The sequence below is a fragment of the Plasmodium cynomolgi genome, chromosome 11 (genome assembly GCF_000321355.1).
Source record: "Plasmodium cynomolgi strain B DNA, chromosome 11, whole genome shotgun sequence".
NCBI classification, from domain to species: Eukaryota; Apicomplexa; class Aconoidasida; order Haemosporida; family Plasmodiidae; genus Plasmodium; species Plasmodium cynomolgi.
In genome coordinates this window covers 93,778-107,148 of record NC_020404.1, presented here as the reverse complement: position 1 = coordinate 107,148, position 13,371 = coordinate 93,778, and the positions used below count along the sequence as shown (strand labels likewise).

The window sequence follows — 13,371 nt, the reverse complement described above, 5'->3', positions numbered from 1 at the left end:
TGATTGAGGCTTACTGCGATTGCGCCAGTGTGCTCCTTTTCTGCATGTCGCGGCAATGCATAAGGTCAGGCCTGCGACATCATATGCTTCAAAATTTCGTAGGACATGAACTGTATCGCGCCCGAGGGGATGGACTTCAACATGGAGGGAAACAAACCGTAGTAGAAATTTCTGAGCCCTTCGCAGTGGTAGATATTTTTAATACAATGAATGGTATTTTTGTAGATATAATTTCTGTTGTCTATTCCGTTGTTCATCATCCTCTTTCGAACGGTGTCTCCTGGGAAAACAATTATTAAGGAGGAGAGGTTGCTGAGGGATCCGGCGATAGAGGAGTAGATGGCGACAGAACTTAGCGAATTTGATTTGTTGGGAAAATAATTTTGAAAAATATTTTTATAAAAATCAAAAAATAACATCTGTAATGTTACATAAGGTACCCCTGTTAATAGGGTTGGTAAATACCCTTTGAAAAATCCTGCAAATCCTTCGTTACTATTAATTTCACGAATGATGCCAAGGATGGATTTTTTTTGATTAAACATGGAGCTGTTGTTCCTCAAATATTTTTCATTTATTCCTAGGGCTACTCTGATGCTTAGTAAATCTAGGGGGTACGATAGCGTTTTTTGTATTATACCTGAGGCATAGCCCGCTATCACACTTTCGTAATAGTTGAAGTTTTTTTGCATCAATTGGTTATTGTTCTTTGCATCATTTTTGGTGGGTGGCCCTTTGGGGAACACCTCTACTGCAGCGCTGTCATTTTTTTTTTTTTTTTATCTTTCTTTTATCAAATCGTTTGTTCCAAATTTTGCTGAGTACACGATTCCGCCTCGAACGGTATTGATTAAGTTTCCCTTCCACAGTCCCAATATGCCCTCTTCCTTCATTATAAAAAGGAAGCTTTGAATAATGCTTTGATATTTGACTGGCTGGTTAGCACTGAGTAGTGTTGTCCTACTCAAGTAGATGCTTTTTCTTCTCAACGCGTGTTTCACATTAGTGTTGATATTTAAAAGGGGATAATTATTACTTACGTTATTTATGTTTGTCCTATTTTTTTGACAGGTATGCAAAATTTTTTTAAAAACTTGATGAGGGGAAGAATACTTTGCGTGGTTATAGTGCTTGCACAGTTCAGCGTATTTTACGCTCGTGTTGATAATTTTTTTTTTTTTTTTTTTTTACTACTATGAATTATTTGATTTATGGTGTTTTTTAAATTACGGAAGTGCACATTTTCGTTGTGCGCATGTCTATTTCGCTTTGATTTGGATTCTATCGTCCCGGTTTGTATGCTTGCCGATTGGTCTACACCACTTAATAGCAAACTCTTGCTGGTGATGCGTTTTTTCTTCTTGCCCTTTAAATCACCTTTGCCTCTCTCCTTGGAGTACTGGTGAAACATTGGCTGGATTTGGTAAAAAAGCTTTATGCGGTCGAAGGGGGCAAATAACGTTTTGGTAACTAGGCCTGAGACCAGGCCGCACACCAGGATTTTATTTTTGTTTCTTTTTTTCTCTTCCTCATTTTTGAGTGTTGCTTCCATAAAGGGGGTCGGCGAGGAGGCGGCGAGGGGGCGGCGAGTGGGAAGCGAGCAAATGGAGAGTACACAGTCCACGGGGACGCGGTGCCTCAAATCGAAGTGGTACCTCTAATAAAAGCGGTGGAACTTTCAGCTGGAGCACCCGTTAGCTTCGTCCAGTTGTGTAGAGGTCTCTATTCGGCTGCACTGCAGTGAGAGGGTACCAAATCAGGAGCACATCCGCCGGTATGCATTCGGGTATGTCTTGCCTCTCGTCATGTGGGGGGATAGATGAGTCTGCCCATGTCGTTCAGGTGATTGTCGAGCTGCTCAAGTATACCCTGTTAGGGTTGCCTCAAAATGTACATGCACGAGTAACGCATATTCGTGTACCGTTGCACATAGGAAGTTTTACGATCCACTCGCAGAGTCGTTTGGTTAACGTTTCTCCTTCGTGAAAACAGGGCTACGAAAGAGAAGGAATCAAGAGAAGCGTATATAAAATTTTTTCCACTTCAAAAAAAATACTCCTCTTAAGTGTTTCGTTGGTTTTGTATACCTCCTCGTATTGTTGCACTAGATTACAATTTTGCAAAAAAAAAAAAAAAAAAAAAAAAATTTTCTCGAGCTATGCATCACGTCAGCAGCAGAATGAGGCTTACTTCCCCATTGTGTTACATCCAGAAGGGGGTTAAAAAAGTGACGAGGCATTCGCCAAAAAATGGCCCGCACCAACAGTATTATGTAGTAATAGTAACGTCGTACATTTGGGTGTTCCTTAAAATTGCCGCCATAGCAACGTCGACATTATTTGTACACGTGCTGGAGAAGCGGTGCGATTATAGCTAGCGATTTGAAAAAATGAAAAGAATGTATTAGTAGGAAGGGAGGCATGAGCCACACCCCACCAGTACTGCTTAATCGGCGTAAAGGGTTTTTTGTAATTAGTGATTGCCCAAAAGTTGAGAGGATCAAAAAAAAAAAAAAAAAAATGTTTATTTATCCCTTTGGTGCATTTTTACGTGGCGAACTACATCACTGGGGAGGTGCCCCAATTATGATAACAAAATTGGGACTAATCAGATTTGGGATTTGCAAAAAGGGGGGAAAAAGGGAATGTCTCTCCTGTTTTGTTGATCAGCATTTGACAGGATAAAGTGTGTGTCCCCATTTTTTATGCCCCTCGAACTGAAGTATACCCTGGTTTGAGTTCGCTACTACGGGAAAGGGGTACACGATACTGACTGCGTTAAATATAGCTCCCTTACGATGGATTTTTTACAAAATGAGGGGAACTTACCATGGGTAATTTATTTTTGTCGATGTAGACCCATTATGAGTGCTCACCCCGCGGGAGTAACAAAGGGGGAAGGTGCTAGGCCTGTTCGTTTAGTACAATGATCGGTGGTCTGTTAACCTTCGCTTTTTCCGCTCCCCCAGTTTGTTTGTTTTCCCAATTTTCGACGCTTCCATCGAGATGACGACGGAAGTTTGAGGCCCGCAAGTGAGGACCCATCCGAGGAATTATTTCATATGCAAAGTTTGAATAATCAAATGGTGAGGGGAAGACGGTCATGTGTTCCCATCGGTGGGCTCAACAAATGGGGAGCAAGAAAAAGAGGAGAGACTGGGATGGGGGAGGTACCAAAAAAAGGTGCACGAAAAAATGTGACATGTGGGAGGGTGAAAAAAGAAAAAGTGCATGGTAGAGTGACTGACGTTAATGGGGTAGTAATCACCGCGATTAATGTTTCCCCTCCGCGGAGGTCCATTTTGTTGGACGTGGTCCAAGGTAAACGCGACCTCACGTCGCGTCCGTGTTCAAAAATTCGTGGAGCATCTTGGCGTTGCTCTTGCTCATGTAGGCTTCCAACTGCTCGACCGTTTTTTCGCATAAGTCTCGCAATGAGTTGACGTTGTTGATGATCAGGTGCATGTTTTTTTCTGTTACACCTGGGAGGGCTTTCAATATTTCCAGGGCGTTCCAATTGGTGACGCTATCCATTCTTTTTAGGGCGTAACTGTTCCCTTCCTCTTTTGGCAGGGGAGTTAAATTTTTGTCGAAGAGGTCATTTATTGTTTCATACTTGTAGGGGTCTGATTGATATTCATTTTCGTTGTCCGAATTTTTGTCCGCGGAGCTGTCTAGCCGCTCGAGGGCGTTTTGGCTGGGTTGTTCCGCTTGGGTGGGGGGATCTAGGAGTGGTTCGCTCGCCTCTCCATGGGGGGAATTCGACATGGGTAGCGGCTGCGCTGTTGGTGGCGGCTGCGCTGTTGGTAGTGGCTGCGTTGTGGGTAGCGGCTGCGCTGTTGGTAGCGGCTGCGCTGTTGGTGGCGGCTGCGTTGTGGGTAGCGGCTGCGCTGTGGGTAGCGGCGTCGTTGTGGGTATCAGCTGCGTTGTGGGTAGCGGCTGCGCTTTGCCCCGCCTGGAGTCCCTCCCGAGCTGCTGGTGGGCGTCCCTCTCCAGAGTCAAATCAATGTGGAGCGACTTGAAGATGTCGGGCTGCTCGGCATTAATTTTAAGCGACCAGAAAAGCTTAACGGTAAAAAGAGAAAAGGGACTCCACAAAATTTTAAGTCTACTAAATTGGAGACAAAGAATGATTAATTTCGTGTAGATGGAATTTTTATCGCTAAGGGAGGAGAAGTAAAATAAATGCTTTGTGTTGAATTCGATTAGTAACACATAGATGGAGTAATATTTGGACATTTGATTAATTTGGTTGTACAGTCTGTTATTGTTTAATGACTGAATGAGATCCACGATAGTTTTCCTTTCGACGCAGATATCCTTGGTGAGGATATAATCCCCAACGAGGAGGGAATATGGGATGATATGCATTTTGCTCGTATACAGTTTGTAGGAGAGGTCAGATTTTAATTCCCTAATGTCTACTATGACGATTGGCTTGGTGTTGTTAAAAATGCTGTAGAGGATAAAATTCAAATTAAAGGAATCGATAGAAAATTTTTCCAATACCTGTCGAATCTGTGAAATGGTTTTTTCATCCAGGTTGGAGAGTGCCATGTCGTTTTTTTTACTTGTTTTATTTCTATAGTTGTGCATAAAAATTTCTTCCTCCTCCATGCTAATATAGTTTGTGTTGAGGTTACTTAAGAAGGCGGCTTTATTTTCTACTTGGTCGTCGAGCTTTACTTCTTGGAAATTTTTAAACTCTTCACACAGGGCTTTGTTAAAATTGAAGAGATTTTTTTTTTTTTGTTGAAATCTTTTTTGGAACATGAAATAGGAGTCTACAACTTTTTTAAAGAGATCCTTATTTTTGTTGAAGACATTTCTGTCCACTTGAAATTTGAAATTATTTTTATTTTCGATAAATTTCAGCCAGTTTGTTTTTTCCACCTTTACATCGTTCAGGTATTTATTGTATAGGATGTTGTTTTTGTAGAAGACGAGGAACACCTCCACAGCGTTGCACAGGGTGCTCAGGGTCTCCAGCGTGCTGAAGGTTCTCGCCGCGCGGTCCGCGAAGTGGATCGTCGATGCGGGTTTGTTGGTTCCTTTGTTGGCAGGTTTGTTGCCTTCTTTGCTGGTTCCTTTGTTGGCATCTTTGTTGGTTCCTTTGCTGGTTCCTTTGCTGGTTCCTTTGTGGCCTTCTTTGCTGCTTCCTTTGCTGCTTCCTTTGTTTGCCCCTTGTTTGGCCTCTTTACTTGCAGCCTCGCGGGAACATCGCTTGGCGCGCGCGCCCTGGGGGCTGCCCCCCTGCTCCCTCTTCAAAAAGGGTTGGGCCTCGCCGATGTTGTCATACATCCAGCTATTCTCCTCGTACTTCATCACCTCGGGGAAACAACTCTGCCCACACAGTTTATATACATTGTGCTGGAACAACCTCGCGCAGTAAATTTCTACGTTACGAAAAATACTTAAGTCCAGTTTGGTCAAAATAATTCTGCACGGTTTGACCTTCATCAAAAATAACTCCAAAAAGTCGAGGTTTCCACAGTACTCATTTATTTGGAAAAGATCATCATAGCTGCGTTTAGAAGATGCGTAATTTTTCTTCAATCGAGTGGTGTCCTCCTCTGATGAAGCAACCTTCGTGGTGTTGTCTCTACCTTTGCAGGGTGATTCTCCTTCCTGCGTGAATGGACTGCCTCCCTTCCACGTGTTCTCATTAATCGTGTCAATTTTGATAGAGCAGTCCTCGATGAAGCTGTCCGGTGTATACACCATATCGTAGTTCTTATTTATACACAGTATATAGACATGCGGCTTTATAAATTTTAGGGATGTCGTTTTGTTCTTAATCAGCTTGTAGGGGATGTAGTAATCGACATTATTTGAGTGCATGGCGTTTTTTTTTTTTTGAAAGTAATCCTCCGAGCTGCTAGAACTGGAGTTATACGAGTTGTCCGAAATGTAAAGCTCACGTATTTGTTCTTCCGACTGACGGAAAAGGTTCATATCATCTGCGGTGTTATCATTTTTGTGCAGTAGTAGATTGTAAATTTCTTTTTGGGTATAGAAATTGTCAACTATTATTGCGATGGGGTAGTCTACTTTGTCTACCTCAACGTGTTCTGTTTTTTCAGCCACGCTTCTCGCTTCATTGTTACGTGAGTCGTTATTCGATTGGTCATTTATTTTTGGATTTTCTTCCCCCGTGTCGGACCTTCTCTTTTCTCGCTTTATTTTGGGCTCTCGTAGTCCAGCGCTTGCGCTGTTTTGCGATTCGTCTTGTGAAGCGTCCTGTAAAGCGTCCTGTGAAGAACCCTTCGAAGCACCTTTCGAGGCATCCGTTTGGGTCCCCCCATCAGGGGCGCTCACTTTGCCATTTGCGTTGCGCGGCTCCTCAGTGTGAACGCCGGGGTCGTGTTTCTCCGGGGTGCGCTGCTCAATTTTCACCTTGACTTGGGCGCGGCTCCCCTTTTGGGAGGTAACCATTTGGAGGTCCCTTTTACCTAGCTCCATTTCGCTTTGTTCTTTTTGCAAAGCTGCTGCGTTGGATGCGCTCACCTTCTTGGAGTCCTCGTGGGGGTCGCCCCCTTTGGGCCTCTTGAGGAGGAGGGCCGTGTTGGGGAGGTCTCCCTGCGTTGATCGCTCCGCTCCCCTTTTGCGTGTAGAAGGTAGGATATTCTCTGCACTGGCGATGTTACGCTGCCCCTTTTGGGTCATCTTTTTAAACTCCTTGATGTGTATGTCACGTCGGTAAACCAACTCGTGTATCCAGCTGTAGAGTTCACTCTGCGTCCGCTTGACTTCATAGGCCTTGTGGAAATATTTTCCTTCGTGCTGCAGTTTGTGGAGGACAAGGGGAACGTTGTCCTGCTTGGTGATATCCAACTCTAGGTTCATGTTAAGAGCTTTTAAAAAGTTGATCTTCCTCTCTCTAGATAAAAAGAAAATATCATTAGCCTCATTACAGTAGAGCCATATGGATTCTTTATCTGCCTCCTTGATATTGTTAAGGTAGTTATCAAAAACGACGTGGTCATAGACGTACAAATTGTTAAGTACTTGAGTAAGGACAATAATTTCTTTTAACAATTTTTTTGTATTGTAGGTTAGGTTTTTGCTCTTGATGTAGTTCATTGTGTAATTTTCAGCACTGTCAGAATATATGAGTGCATTTATATCAAAATCAGTAAAGGTATGATATTTTTTAATTTCTAAATTTAGGTAGTGTATTAAGTTGAGTAGGTTTTCTTCCATGGTGTTGATATCGGATGGGAGTTCCATGTTTATTTCGTAAATGGTTGGTTGTAAAAAGTTGTTATTTAGTGAGATATGTACATTTTTGTGAAATCTCGGATAGCAGTAGACCTTTTTAATGCTCAATTTTTGACTTAAATTTACTATATGCTGACTATTTACTAACCTTTTGTTGTTACTAATTCCTTTTATGAAGCCATATTTGTTTCTCTTTCTGTACAACTCCGTGATGAATACTTCCTTCATGTTATAGACCAGTTTGTGATTTTTGCACAGGAAGATACCATCAATTATTTCTGGGATAATTTTAAATGTTAACATGTCGATTAGGAGTATATTGGATGAGATGAAGTAGACTCCTCTCTTTATATACAACTCGATTCTTTCGTTTGATTTTTGGTTCCTTATATACTCTGTCTTAAGGTAGTTTATTTTTACTCTATCGTTAAATTGGCGGTCCAATTTGCTCATCTCATCGTACAGACCTAGTTGGTACTTCAAAAAGAGGTTATACTCCTTTGGAGACACGTTCAGGATGAATATCAGTTTGTTTTGATTCCCGGGTGGGATCGTCTCAGTTGGTATGATGTTTTCATTTTTCTCATTCGCTATGTTTGCTACTTCCATTTTGTGCTCCTCCATGGGGGGGTCCTCCCTCGTGGTGCCTCCCCCAGGGGGTTCATACCTGAAGGAGTCCAGGAGGCTGTTAATTTTATTTTTCCCGAGTGAGCTATCCGCCTCGTCCCTCGCACTTGTCACCTGTTTGGCTTGGTTCAAGTGTTCCCTTTCTGGAGGGTCACTTTCTCCACATTTATCACTTTCTCTACTCTTATCATTTTCTCTACTCTTATCACTTCCCCTATGGTGATCCCCCCGACCAGTGCTGTCTCGCCCCACCTGCTCCTCATCCTCCTCGCCGTCCACCCGTTTGCGTATGTTGAGTCCGAACAACTCAAAGAAGACGTTTTGCTCCTCTGCGCATTTCTCATACCACAGGCACTTGTTCTGGTAGTAAAAAATGAATATGGCTAGGATGTTCAGCTCGTTAAATCCATCTGCCAGGAGAATCAGGGAGTCGTGCTGTATGAGTTTTTTCACGATTTTCTTCTCGTAGTAGAGAGGGTACATTTTTCGCGAGCGTGTATATGTGTGGAGGGTACTCCGAATGGGGAGTCAACGTCGGCATGGAAAAAAAAAAGAAAAAAAATTTTAAATACACACAGGAAAATGTTCATAAAGAGAAAATATCATAGGAAACGTCGCAACGGTAGGGCAGCATATGAAGAAGTGGGTTCTTAACAATGGGAGAAGTGCCAAAAAAGGAAGGGGGGGGGAGTCTCCTTTTTTAAATCTTGCGCTGGGCAAAGGCGGATGTGCGATACGTTTCGCGGCGTGGGGGGAAGGGCAAACTTGTGCCAGCGGGAGTCGAGGCCGAAGCCAGGCGGAACAAAAAAGGGGAAAAGGGGAAGCGGCGCTAATGGGAGGGGCACTAATGGAGGGGCGCTAATGGAAGGGGCACTAATGGAGGGGACGCTAATGGTGGTAACAAAATTATACGAATGAAATTGCGCAAAGTGGGACTCCTTCCCACGGGATGGGTCATATGCAGGCGCGCATACAAATTTCACATCGTCCGGAGGAGCTGAGCCTCGTGAAAATGTTCTCCTAGGGGGAACGCACTGAAGGAGGAACTTAGCGATGTCGGACGGAGGAAACTCGCGCAAATGGCGAGAGGGTGTGGAACACCACACGGGTCGCAACAACACGTGATTAAAAACTACATAATGTTTTATTGGACCTTTGCAGAAGTAACAAGAGCGTATCACGCTGATCACATTTATAGGAAAAAAAAAATTTTTACAGGATCAATCGATCTACAGCGGTAAAAAAAAATGATGAGATGTACTACCGCGATGTTAAGCAACAGGATGGAGGCCCTTTTACGGGCGATCCTACTTTTCCGTTTGCTGCAAGGGGGTGGAACTACCATCGATTTGATATACCATGGAAGAGGCAGAATACAGATTAAATTACACACACTTGGACTGATTGACATTTTAAATGCCCGCATGCACGAATTGGAAGAAGAAACGTACCACCATTGTTGCCTTTTTGTGCTAAAAAAATTTATGAATATTTACTGCCTCAATTTTTTTTACTTTGCAAAGTTGCATATGACGAACGTAAAGTCACTATGGCCGTCTTTGCGTTGCCCCTCTTATGTTTTCAACTAGGGGTGATACGCTAACCATGTGGGATGCGTAAGAAAACTAGGCAGGAAAAAGACCACTTGGTTGGTGGTGGAGAGAGGACATAACTCCATTCCGTTATGCGACCTTCACATGGTTAAACATTTCATGGGCCATTCCGCCTTTAATAATTATCCCCCAAATCCGTGCCGTAATTCCTGCCATTGGGACACATTCCCCCTAGAGGCAAAATTGTCATCAAAAAAGGGGTAAAAAAAAAGAGGCATATTTGGTGTCCCTTTTTTTTTAGCATAATGTAGGAGACCAAATGGGAGAGGGATAGACGCGCATGTCTGTGTGAGGTCAGTCAGTCAGTTGTTGTTGTTGTTCTTGTTCCTCTTGTTCTTCTTCCTCACATGTTTCAATTTTAACATGCATGTTCAGGTGGAAAAAAGTGAAGAAGCATACACCTCATTTGACATTTTCATAAATGTGCTTTATAAAACTGTTACCGCAATTTTGTATTTTTTTTCGTAGTTGTGTGTGGGAGTCACCATGAGGGTAAAAAAAAAAAAAAAAAAAAAAGTGGTATTTTCCGGTGAAACAGGTATGCACACGCAGTGACTTCACGACTGTTTCGCATCCAAGTGAGGACGTGTCATTCTGGGGGTGAACAGCGCATTGTAGGGGATTTCGCTTCGTCACTGCGAGTCTTCAGTTTCTTACTTTGATCCCCGCGCTGTTCACCTTTTGCATAACGCGTAGCTTGTGTGCACCGGGGAATGGATATACGCATTGACACAAGAATTGTTTTTTAAAAAAAAAAGGTAAAAGAAAAAGCGAAAGAAAAAGTGAAACTAAGAGTACAAGTGAATCTTTCCCTTGTTGACCCTTAAGCACCTGTGTATGTAAATACATGCAACTGCTCCCGCGCGGGGAAGTGCGTGCAGGGACACAAGCGCCCGCGCACATGTTCTATCACATGTGAAGGTATAAGAATTTAAGCAAAGCGCGTTTGAAGGAATACACGGCGTTAATGTTTGACTTATGCATGCTGTTTTTTTTTTTTTTTTTGTTTCTTCTTTATTTTTTTTTTTTTTTCGTTTTTTTGTACCTCTTTTTAAATGAAGAGATAAAAATAAAACTCCTGAACTTACAAAAGGGCAAAAATAATATTTGTATATGATAACACTTGCACCTGTATGTATTTTTCTGATGGTTTTTTTTTTTCCCCTTTCTGTTCACTTTTTCAAAGTATGAAACTTTTCCAAGCATGAAAATTTGCGAAATGACAAAGCTGGGATGTGCTTACTAAGAGAAAAGTCAAAATAAACATGTGGCGCATGCATATACATACACGCGTATGTACATGTGACTGCTTATATTTATAGAGCTTCCATTACTCCCTGTAAATATCGGAGGACACGAAAAGGCACATTTGGAAAGGTCCATTTTGGGAAGGCCCCCTTATGAGCCGTTCAACCGAGAAGCTCAGAGGCGACTTGAAAATTTTCTTCAAAAAGGATGGCGCTAAATCCGACACTAATTCAAGGCCAGGGTATGTGCAGCAATGGTGGGGGAGGACACTTCTCCGCGCAGTGTGTTGTGTTCATAGGGGTTTTGCATTGGGGCCGTCCACATTTGGGTGGGCTCACATTTGCGTGTGTTCAAATTTGCCTGTGTTCACATTTGCGTGTGTTCAAATTTGCCTGTGTTCACATTTGGGTGGGCTCACATTTCCGCCTTTCCGCTTCTCCCCCTGAACAGAGTTCCTCTTCCCTGCCAACAAAGGATCAGAGTTCACATACCTGCGAAGAGAAGACGTCAAAATGAAGCTCTACCTCCCCGACAGGTAACCAAAAGAACAGCGTTACGAAGTATATTACGCATAAAAGTGCGCCCATGCGGGTGATGCTGCCAGTGTGTAGTACTAATGGGACAAACGAGGGGGGGGTGTCTCCCCGGTTGGTTCCACCTGTCTGCCATAGCCCTAGTGCGCAGCTAAAGATAGCCCTGCAAACTCGTTCACATGTATGTGCATATGTTCGTGCCCCCCCACAAACATATACAAAAAACATATACAAATACGCATATACAAACACGCCCAACTGTAGAACGATAAAGGAAGACGGAATGATTTTCCTTACGAGCATACGTTTGGTATTCATCAAGAATGAACGGAGCAGAACGAACGCAAATTTCATATCGGTAGAGTTCCCACTAAATCTGATTGAGAAGCCAAAATTTGAACAGCCCGTTTTTGGGTTGAATTACCTGTCTGGTGTAGTGAAGCCGTTAATGGATCATCCCAACAGTCTAAAGAGTCCCTGTAAATGGAATATCGTTTTTCTCAATGGGCAGTGTAGTAGCTTCCTTAATTATTTTTTTAAAGTATATGATGCTGCGAGGAAAAACAGACCATTAGGTGCCCTGAGCGAATTTAATGAGCAATTTTTTTCAAGTAGTAATGCATATGTGGATCCCAGTGACCCCACCTTCTTATATATAAACGAACCCAACCCAGAGAGTCTTTACAATACACAGGGAATGACCCAAAATCATTACATATCTCCAAACAATGAGAGCAATCAAGATGTGCCAGTGTATAAGAGGCCATACGTTCCTCAGAATAGCAGTAATAGTGGTTCGAATAACATGCAGTCTTATAATCAGCCAAATTATATGGGAAGCTACGACTATGGCAGTGGCAGAGGGCCCTACGGCCACCAGTCATATGGGCCAAGTGGGGCTAACGGGTCAGGATATGCGAGCCAGAGTTATGAACCCCCCAATTACGCACACGCAAATAGCAACGTATTGTCTCACTACAACCAGCAGGGTAACAGGAATGCCTACCCCAGTCAGGAAAATACAATGTCACATTATAATCAACATAGTGGGTTTGTAAGTTATGATCAGCTAGATAACAGGAATGCTTATGACCAACAGAATGGGAACTCTGCACCTCACGGCCAACGAATGCACCCACTGTATAATCAACCCAACAATCAGCAATACAATCCTGCATATAATGAGCAGCTTAACAATCTGCATAATCAGAATGGGGGTACCTCCACTTATCCTTCGAACCAACAGTCGGGGGAGCGTAACGGTGGACAGACAAATAACTAGCCCAGCAGTGTCACGTGGGGACCCCGTTAGGTTGGGCGGAAAAAAAAAAAAAAAAAGAAGAAGAAGGAGAAGAAGAAGAAATTTCGTGCAGCTATACCCAATGGAAGATATAAATGGAAAAATCTGACCGCATGTTATTTTCATATTTGATGTTCATCTCATGTAAAATGTTTAAAAAGGGATTTTTTTTTTTTTATTAAGAACAGGTAGGATGCCACCACCACCCCCCATGTGGATAGTTTCAGTGTGTAAATTATATGTACAAATTTGAAGTTACATGGAGAGTGCGTGCTGCTTGATAAATTAAATCAAGGATGTAAGACAAAGTAGTCTTAGAGATTAGCAGGCCTCCGATGAGATTTAATTTACAACTTTTGTGAAGAAAAATGTGAATATGCTGGGGTGTATGCCGTGCCTGGGTGTGGACCGCCTGGATTAGTGGACCGCCTGGATTAGTGGACCGCCTGCGTTAGTGGACCACCCGGATTAGTGGACCGCCCGGATTAGTGGACCGCCTGCGTTAGTGGACCACGCGGAGTGTTCATTTGCACTGGTGTAGTTCAGACAGGGAAGTTGCTCCCGTGTAACTTCCTATATGTGCATGCAGTTACTGCCCCTCTTTGTCTATGGTGACCTTTTTTTTAAAATGACTCTTTCATGTGGAAAGAAGGAGAGGGCATGCATGTGATATATGGATTTAACGGTGGGTACTTTCATCATATTAGCAGTTTTTATTCATTTTTTTTGTAAAAACGGGTGTTTAACTTCTAAGTAAAAGTAAAAAATGAAAACGGTAAAATGGGCCGTTCGAATTGGGCGCTTGTTGGGGGATATCCAACATACACTGG

General features: G+C 42.8%; 3 protein-coding genes across 3 annotated transcripts; 1 reads left to right on the top strand and 2 right to left on the bottom strand.

Moving 5' to 3' along the window:
- Window positions 1–65: 65 nt before the first annotated feature.
- Window positions 66–692, bottom strand: PCYB_111180 (mitochondrial carrier protein; the record flags this gene model as incomplete). Its single annotated transcript, XM_004222996.1, has 1 exon — window positions 66–692. One exon carries the CDS (start codon window positions 690–692, stop codon window positions 66–68), a length of 627 nt encoding a protein of 208 aa, XP_004223044.1.
- Window positions 693–3,332: 2,640 nt separating this feature from the next.
- On the bottom strand, window positions 3,333–8,330 carry PCYB_111170 (DNA repair endonuclease; the record flags this gene model as incomplete). The annotated part of the gene is made up of 2 exons (XM_004222995.1): window positions 3,333–7,887; window positions 8,152–8,330. The coding sequence occupies 2 exons, from the start codon at window positions 8,328–8,330 to the stop codon at window positions 3,333–3,335; spliced, it is 4,734 nt and encodes a 1,577-aa protein (XP_004223043.1).
- Window positions 8,331–10,915: 2,585 nt separating this feature from the next.
- Window positions 10,916–12,523, top strand: PCYB_111160 (hypothetical protein; the record flags this gene model as incomplete). The annotated part of the gene is made up of 3 exons (XM_004222994.1): window positions 10,916–10,949; window positions 11,159–11,243; window positions 11,506–12,523. 3 exons carry the CDS (start codon window positions 10,916–10,918, stop codon window positions 12,521–12,523), a joined length of 1,137 nt encoding a protein of 378 aa, XP_004223042.1.
- Between the last annotated feature and the right edge of the window lie 848 nt (window positions 12,524–13,371).